The 8,901-nt window shown below is 33.6% G+C and overlaps 2 protein-coding genes across 2 annotated transcripts; one reads left to right on the top strand and one right to left on the bottom strand.

Annotated features, from left to right (window-relative positions):
* Nucleotides 1–1,604: 1,604 nt before the first annotated feature.
* Nucleotides 1,605–6,476, bottom strand: LOC129799907 (presenilin homolog). The gene is made up of 5 exons (XM_055844200.1): nucleotides 6,256–6,476; nucleotides 5,941–6,179; nucleotides 5,673–5,882; nucleotides 5,286–5,605; nucleotides 1,605–2,262 (listed from the first exon to the last, which is right to left on the bottom strand). The coding sequence occupies exons 1-5, from the start codon at nucleotides 6,415–6,417 to the stop codon at nucleotides 1,691–1,693; spliced, it is 1,503 nt and encodes a 500-aa protein (XP_055700175.1). The 5' UTR covers nucleotides 6,418–6,476; the 3' UTR covers nucleotides 1,605–1,690.
* A 221-nt stretch (nucleotides 6,477–6,697) lies between these two features.
* Nucleotides 6,698–7,230, top strand: LOC129799910 (uncharacterized). Its single transcript, XM_055844203.1, has 2 exons — nucleotides 6,698–6,987; nucleotides 7,061–7,230. The coding sequence occupies exons 1-2, from the start codon at nucleotides 6,768–6,770 to the stop codon at nucleotides 7,210–7,212; spliced, it is 372 nt and encodes a 123-aa protein (XP_055700178.1). The 5' UTR covers nucleotides 6,698–6,767; the 3' UTR covers nucleotides 7,213–7,230.
* The last annotated feature ends 1,671 nt before the right edge of the window (nucleotides 7,231–8,901 follow it).

Below are 8,901 nucleotides of genomic sequence, written 5' to 3'. Positions count from 1 at the left end.
CTTTCGGAAAGTTTATAGCACGATGCAGTTTTCGAGCTATAAACTTCAGTGAGCTTTCGGCAAGTTTATAGCACCAAAGCAGCTGTCTTGATATAAACTTTAATGTGCTTTCGGAATCTTTATAATACGAAACAGCTTTCATGCTGTAAACTTGAGTAAGTTTTCAGGAAGTTTATAGCACGAAGGCATCTTTCAGGCTATAAACCCTAGTAAACTTTCGGAAAGTTTATAGCACTTGGAGAGCATTCGGGAAATTTATAGAACGAAAGCAGCTTTAATGTTGTAAACTTGAGTAAGCTTTCGAAAAGTTTATAGCACGAAGCAGTTGTCAGGCTATATGTGAGCTTAGTGAGCTTTCGGGAAGATTATAGCACGAAAGTAGCTGTCTTGATATAAACTTTAATGTGCTTTCGGAATGTTTCATGCAATAACTTTCATGCTGTAAACTTGAGTAAGCTTTCAGGAAGTTTATAACACGAAAGCATCTTTCAGGCTATAAACTCTAGTAAACTTTCGGAAAGTTTATAGCACGAAGCAGCTGTCAGGCTATAACCTTAGTGAGTTTTCGGGAAATTTATAACACGATGCTATTTTCCAGATATAAACTTTAGTGAGCTTTCAGAAAATTTATGGTACGAAAACAGCTTTCATGCTGTAAACTTTAGTAAGCTTTCAGGAAATTTATAGCATGAAGCAGCTGTCAGGCTATAACCTTAGTGAGCTTTCGGGTAGTTTATAGCACGAAAAGAACTTTCATGCTGTAAACTTGAGTAAGCTTTCAGGAAGTTTATAACACGAAAGCATCTTTCATGCTATAAACTCTAGTAAGTTTTCAAAAAATTTATAGCACGACATCAGCTTTCATACAATAAACTCTAGTAAACTTTCAGAAGGTTTATAACACGATCCTGCTTTCTAGCTATAAACTTCAGTGACCTTACGGAAAGTTTATAGCACGAAGCAACTGACAGTCTGTAACCTTAGTAAACTTTCAGGAAGTTTATAGCACGAAGCTGTTTTCGAGCTATAAACTTAAGTGAGCTTCCAGAAATTTGATGGTACGAAAGCAGCTTTCATGCAATAAACTCTAGTAAACTTTCGGGAAGCTTATAGCACGAAGCAGCTTTCGAGCTATAATCATAGTGAACTTTCGGAAAGTTTATAACATGAAAGCAGCATTCAGGCTATAAACTAGTAAGCTTTCGGAAAGCTTACAGCACAAAACAGCTGCCAGGCTCTTACCTTAGTGAGCTTTCGGGAAGTTTATAGCACGAAAACAGCTTTCATGCTGTAAACTTGAGTAAGTTTCAAGAAGTTTATAGCACGAAAGTATCTTTCAGGCTACAAATTTTAGTGAGCTTTAGGAAAGCTCAACACTGTTAAACTTTCTTTTAGCGAGTAAGCTTAAAGTTCCAGCCAATCAGAAGCCATAAAACAGCGTTTGATAAACCTAAATATTTGAGGTTAATCTGTTTGTAGTTTTAAGAAAAAAACAAAAACGTTAGAGCTCACGTTTCGGAGCCCCATTCCTAAAGGATTGTTCAATTGCACTTCACCGTAAAAGAAATAAAAACTAAAAATTTAAAAAGATACAACAAATCGTGTTTTTCTTTCCCAAGTCTTTTATTAGTTTTGAAAAGGTTTAAGAGTAAAGATACATGAATAATAAGTTACAGTAAAGAGAGGAATTTTAAATGAAGACCTGTTCAGATGCCAAGCTCTCGGTGAAAGGCTTAACAACAACGCTCGTGGCAAAGCAGAAAATCAGGCCAAATGTTATGGAAATTGGCAAGGCAGGAAGAGCTTTTCGGCAAATAGCCAGAAGCAGGAGAGTCAAGCACAATCCAATGAGAATTGCCACAAAACACGCAATTGTCGTATTCCAATCTCCGTAGCTTGAGGCCTTTCCCACGAGAACGGAATAGAAGATAAAATCTCCCAGACCCAGTTTGATGCCCCTCTCCTCCGGAACTTCATAATTTGGAGGATTCTCTTCAGTTGTCACTGTCCTGTACTCCGTCGAACGATTGGGATTGTTGGAAACATTTGCTTGAACTTCGAGTTGACGCCTCGCTGAACGTTCATTTGTTGTTGTTGCCCATTCCTTAGTGAATCCACTCTCAGGATCCTCAGAATTCTGAGGCATATTGCCAGGATTTTCCGTCGAAGGACCCCCCTGATGCCTTCGTGGAACAACAGTTGGCCTCGCAATGGGAGCTTGGGAATCCTGGTCAGCTCCCATGTACGAATAGATAAAAGTTGCTAAAAAAGGAATCATTTTATATTGCAAAGACCAAAATACAAGAAATAAGATAGCAAAGTGGAAAAAGCTTCGCAAACCGTTTGAAAAAGAATTACGAGATTAAATACTTTTTTTAATAAGTGTTTGTAACTATGATTAAATTGCAAATTTCGTCCTAAGAAAATTACCGGTTTATAAGCGGTTTAAACCGATTCGGGTTTATTCGAGATTCAAAATCTTTCAAGTAAATCCACTTAATTTTTTAAATTAGTTTTAATGAATACGCTTCCTCTGGCAATTTCATTTCCCGATATTTTTATTCATCGGATTTAAACGGTATCAAACAATACAATTTTAAACATTAAAAATAAAACAGATGAGCAGTAAAATGTAAAATATGATCAGCAGAGAATTAAAAATAATTGGTCTGTAAAAAAAGTGAGCAGTAAAAATTAAAAGTGCCGTTAAAAATTAAGTGAGTAGTAAAAAAATTAGTGAGCAGAAAAAAAATTAAAAAATGAGCAGCAAAAAATTAAAAGGGGCAGTAAAAAATAAAAATGAGCAGGAAAAAATTAAAAGTAAGCAGCAAAACATTAAAACCGAGCAGTAATTTTAAAGGAACAATAAAAAATTAAAAGTAAGCTGTAAAAAAATAGTGAGCAGTAAAAAGTTATCGACAAAAAATTGAAAGGAGCAGTAAAAAATTAAAAATGTGCAGCAAAAGATTAAAAGAGACCAGCAAAACATTAAAAGGTTCAGTAAAAAATTAAAAATGAGCAGTAAAAAAAATAAAAGTGAACATATGTATTAAAAATGAACAGTAAAAATATCTAATTTGATCAGGGACAAATTAAAAAGTGGTTTATATTTTTTTTTGACCAAGTCTCATTCTTTGCTGCTCACTTTTAATTTTTACTGCTCAGTACTAAGTATTTACTGCTCAGTTTGTAGTTTTTTACTGCTCATTTCTTATTTTTTTTACTGACCGTTTTTAATAAAGTACTGGTTTTTTTTTAATTTTGGGATTAAATTAATTTTTTTTAGGTGGAGGCAGGAATTTTTCCTATCTCCACTTAGAAAAAAACTGAATGATTTGAGTGTCATTTGCTCTGATTGACGATTTCTGTTTTTTTTTTTTTTTAATTTTTACTGACAATTTTTTGATTTTTTACTGCTCATTTTTACCAAATTTTATTTTTTTTTTCTAAATACAAAATTAAAAGTAAACTGTAAAAAAAATAGTGAGCAGTGAAAAATAAAGTTAGTGGAAAAAAATTGAAAGGTTCAGTAAAAAATTAAAAAAAAATGAACAGCAAAATATTATAAATGAACAGTAAAAAAATAAAAGTGAGCATATTAAAATACAGCGAATATATTAAATACAGTAAAAACATATAATTTGATCAGAGAAATTTAAAACAAAAATTATTTATTAATTATTAATTATTATTATTTATTTATTATTATTATTATTTATTTAATTATTATTTTTTGACCAAGTTTTATTCTTTGTTGCTTACTTTTAATTTTTGGTGCTCAGTTTTAAGTTTTCACTGCTAAATTTGTAGTATTTTTACTGCTCATTTTTTTACTGACTGTTTTTGATAAAATACTGCTTTTATTAATTTTTTACTGCCATTTATTTTATTTTTTACTGCTCATTTTTATTTATTTGATGACGAAATTTTACTTTTTTTTGCTCGTTTATTCAATGCCTTATTAAATTAATACCAAAGTAAAAAAGGATGTTTCTACGATTAAATTAAAGTGAACAACAAAAATTTATTACGCTTTTTCGGTTTATAAATTCTTGCTATCAAGATTTTTTTCGACTTTGTGAAGTATACCTAGTTTTACATAAATTAAAGCCGACTGAATTAATGGACTCCGAATAAAATCCTAAGTGTCTATCTCTCACGGATTTTTCTCGAAATTTAAAAACTGACTAGTAAACGTAATTTAACTTAAAACTTTTTCAGTCTAGAGATAACCTAAAATTTTTCTATTTGACTAACTGTGTTATCACACTTGCACATTAAAATTTTAAAATGATTCACATTAATTGTTGCTGGTGAGAGTCCAAATGTGTAATTTTTGTGTTTGAATCATTTTATATTCAAAATTTCATCTATTTGTTGATAAAAAGGTAGACTTGGCCCGCAAAATCTGATATAAATTGATTTATAGCATTAATGTGAAAAATTAATGCGATTTTCTCTTTAATTTTTTAATATGAAAAATATTTATGCTTTAGGTAAATTTAAACTTATTTTTGCAGGCCAAGTTCACTTCTTTATCAATAAATAGAAAAACCCCAAATATTAAGTGACTCAAAGCACAAATAACATATTTGGACGCTCACAAGCGACAATTAATGCGAATCGCATTAAAAATTTTAATGTGCAAGTGTGATAACGCCGTAAGAGGTTAATTAAAAAATTTTAGGTTATAATTATGTGTAACCTAAAAAATTCAAGGTAATTAATGCTGCACAATGCTTATTTTGTCATATAAAATTAAAAAAATTATAAAATATAAAAAATATAAAAAATTTGTTGACAATTTTCACGTTTCATTTTGAAGGAAATTTGCTCAAATTCGCTTTAATTCCCCTTGTTTTTTTCCTGAATCTTTTTAATTGAGCGCTTTTTATGGAATTTTCAATTAATTTGGCACCCGAATCTCTCGATAATTTGGTTGACATTTTGCCCCATACGCCCGATTGAGAGAGAGTCTACTGTAATTTAGGGTTATACGGGCTTCAGACCTAAGGCTTAGCCATATGGCTTAACTGTTATTATAATTTCTTTTTAGTCAAGATATTTTGGAAAATTTTACTTAGGATTGAATTATTAAGGACAAATGACCTATTAGGTTCTGAAAGAGCAATAAAATTGGTTGCTATTTAGGATTCTGAGACCTTCGGGAACTAGGCTAAACCTCTGGTTTAAAACGGCTTTAGGTAATTTATAACCTCAAAATCCAACATAACCTCTACGCCGTGTTTAATTTTTTTCTTTAACAATAAAACCAAAAAACTTACATGAATAAATCAAAGCTGGGAATATTTGTTCGTTGCGCTCTTGGGCTGTTTCCACGAGAATCCGGAGAGGTCCTTTGGGCGAAAGGACTGCAATCAAGTCCCAAATTGAGATCACAGCTAAAACTACCCAAGTAGTCCATTCTGGTAAGTACTTGATAAATACCAGAGCCATTAAGGCTGCTACGAAAATCAGGTATGCTTGCTGTAGTCTCAATGGACCCAACCAGTGAATGGAGATCATGCCCACAACCCCAAAGTTCCACATAATCAAGATTGCAGTTGGATAATCCATCGGGATGTTGTATGCCCGCAGAACTTCCCTTAAAAGGACAAGGAATATGAACGTTCAAGCCTATCATCCTGTGATAAAAATTGATAAATACGTACTCCAAATAGAGGTAACTGAAGATAAAGAGAAGCATAAAGGACGAAAGAATTAACCATCCATTGATGATTTTGTAGCATCTCTTTTTGTACAGGATTATAAGGAGAATTGTCATGACCACGATCAGAGTCATGAGAATGAGAGAATTAGCCAAAGCATCCAATATCTTGGTTCCCGTATCCGGAGATGTCTCATGGAATGGAGTGTACAAACTGAAAACCCAAAAAATTGTGAATTCCAACAATTCAAGGATTTCTCAAAGGACCTTACAGGTAGTAATCCTTGGTAGAGTAGAAATTGACTGAACTTATTGTGGCTACAACCACGAGCATGCAGAGTGACACTGGAACAAAAAGCTTAATGACATGCTGAGCTCCATACTTGAGTCCCTCCTCTTCTTCCCATGAAGCTTCCTCTGTCGTGCCCTGAGATGGGATATTTGGACCATCGCTGTTGTTCTGAGAAGACTCTCCGGAAGGCACAGGGCCAGCCTGAGTTGTGCTTGTTGTCTGCAGACAAATCATTTGAGTTACCCAAAACAAAATCCGGAGGAAGTGATGAGTCAGAAAAAGGTCAGAAACCTACCCCATAATTTGGTCTATTTTCTCGAGTATTTCGCTTCTTTTTGCCCTTCCTGTCTTGATCCTCCAAACGATCAGAAGTCCTCACGATATGTGACTCACCCACATGGCCATCCATTAATGCAGTCCTTTCGTTTACCGAATTATCTTCAGCACAATTGTTCATTTACTTTTTCACCTTTCACTTTGATTTTGACACTCACTGCCTGCGATTCCTACAATTTCACAGCTTATGCCATCAAGTAAATTATTAAATCCGTTCTAAAAGTGACATTAATTGATTCTAGAGCACCCTAGTGTAGACCCAATTGAGACCTTTTCAAAACCACTAATTGCCTGAGTTCTCAAAAATCCAATAAATCGGTAACACGAAATGTTCATTCGAAAACCGAATTGCCTGATTCCAAATAAATCACAAATACCATAAGCAAATATAGGTCTACCTTCTGGCTTTCACAAAGTGAGGTTAGGTTTATCAAAACACGGGAAGACAGTGCTTCAAAACACCTCCGGATCATGGCCCTTTTCCGCTTCCGATGGATCAGGAGATTCATCAGACGCAACACCCGGCCAATTCCCTTCGTGACAGCCGAAACCTGGCGAGATAGGCTGAGTTTTGGATACATGTTTCTGGCCTGGAATGCCTTTGGGTTTGTTTGTTATGCAATGTACCGCGGAAAGATAGACTGGGCCAAGTATCATGGGATCAAGGATGAAGATGAACATCTTTCACAAGGTAACAATTATTACCAAATTAAACTTAAATTAATTATAGAAGCATATCCTGACCATTTATCCTAAAATTCCAGCCCAGAAATTTGCCAAAATGTTAAAAGTGGAAAAGGCCACAGTGATCCATTATTCAGGATTAAAGCAAACTGAAAAGTACGAGATAGATAACAAAGACAGCAATAGTACGGACAGTACGGATCCCAAGGAGCAAGAAAATAAGAATGTGTAGATAGAATAATTTGAATTATAAATAAAATATTTCAGTAAACTTCTGTTCGTAATTGGCACGGTCAATAATAATTGTTAAATAAAAAGATAAAGGTAGATGGCGGTGAAAACGCGCCAAATACGGCAATAAATTCCTTAATTTACAGTAGACTCTCGCAAATTCGGCTCTTTTAAGATCGGGCTACTTTTAAATTCGGGCAGCGGTTACATTTGAAAAAAGTTTGTTGTCATTTTTCAAGTTTGATTATGATTATCAAATGAATCAAATATGCTCAAATTTGGCATGATTTGTCATAGTTTTGATGTGATTTTGCATTATTGAGGGATTTTCATGCAATTTACGTTATATATGAATGTGTAAACTCAATATCTATATGCACATGAATAAAAAATCGTTGCATTTCAAAAAGTTTGTCGCCCGAATTTCTGTCCAATTCGGCTGACATTTCGGTCCCATATGCCCGAATTTGAGAGAGTCTACTGTAGCTAAAAAGCTACCCGTCAAATCATTGCTCTACCTGCCGATTTTACTCGGAGGTTTTTTGAATTTTAACGGTATATTCTAGTACATTCAGAGAAAATCTGCAGATTCTCGGCAGAATTTCTCCCTAGAAAATTTGCATAACCTCCATTACTTCACAAAAATATTGTTGATTTATGAAGAAACTGTAGAAGTTATAAAGAAAATTGTATGCTCTGCTTAACAAGCATTACCGAGTACACATTTTAGATAAGTAAAAAAACTGCGAGCAAAAATACTAATTTCTTAAAAATCGCCAATCGAATGATACAAAAACACGAAATTTTGGTCGACACTCTGTTTAAAGTTTTCACTTCACTTTTCTCTACTTGTAACACGGCGTCGCAGAATTCTTTATTTTATATAAACACCGTGATATCACTAAGAATAACTCTATAGAATTTTGCAAACTTCAGTGAAAAATTTTTCCATCTCTTCTGACACATCTTGTCTGGAAAGTCTGGAATGTAGAAAAAATCTACAGAATATCTACAGAAATTCATCAGAGATTCGTCATAAATCTGCCGAAATATTCTGACGAATTTTGTCCCAAGCCCAAATAAAATTCGTAAGAATATCTACAGAATTTATCTGCAGATATTCTGTAGAGGTGTAGATTTTCTCTACAGAAATCTTAAAGATATCTGCAGATATTATTTGACGGGTAACAATGAGAGGTTATGTTAAACATAACCTTTGAAGAGCTATTCAAACGAATGGAAAAAATTCAAAGTCCCAAAATCCAATTTTCAACTCAAATTTCTCTAGGTATTTGACAAAAGAATTAACAGATTTTGAAATATGCCTAATTGAGGTTATTATTATCTTTTTTAAACCCTTCGTTTTACTGCTCGAATCGCTCGAACTCAAGAGAGAGCAGTTATATTATACGATTTTTTTTTCAACTTGTCACTGTCACCGTCCTAGAGTTAAACCGTAAGAGATATTAAGTTCCGGTCTACAGTGACCCCCAATAAAGAAAAACAATATATCCAGGTCCAGACGTATTTTTTCTTTTTTCCCCTACTCACCGCCCTAAATCCCCTCGATTTGACTAAATTTAGATTTTTTGGAAAGGTCTTAAAATTTACAAACTAATTGCATCGGTCGCAATCGGTAATGAATCGGTTAAGCAGCCATAAATGACTTATCTTTTTTTTTAATATCATT

This window comes from Phlebotomus papatasi, chromosome 1 (assembly GCF_024763615.1).
Source record: "Phlebotomus papatasi isolate M1 chromosome 1, Ppap_2.1, whole genome shotgun sequence".
NCBI classification, from domain to species: Eukaryota; Metazoa; Arthropoda; class Insecta; order Diptera; family Psychodidae; genus Phlebotomus; species Phlebotomus papatasi.
This window is presented reverse-complemented; position numbering and strand designations above follow the sequence as displayed.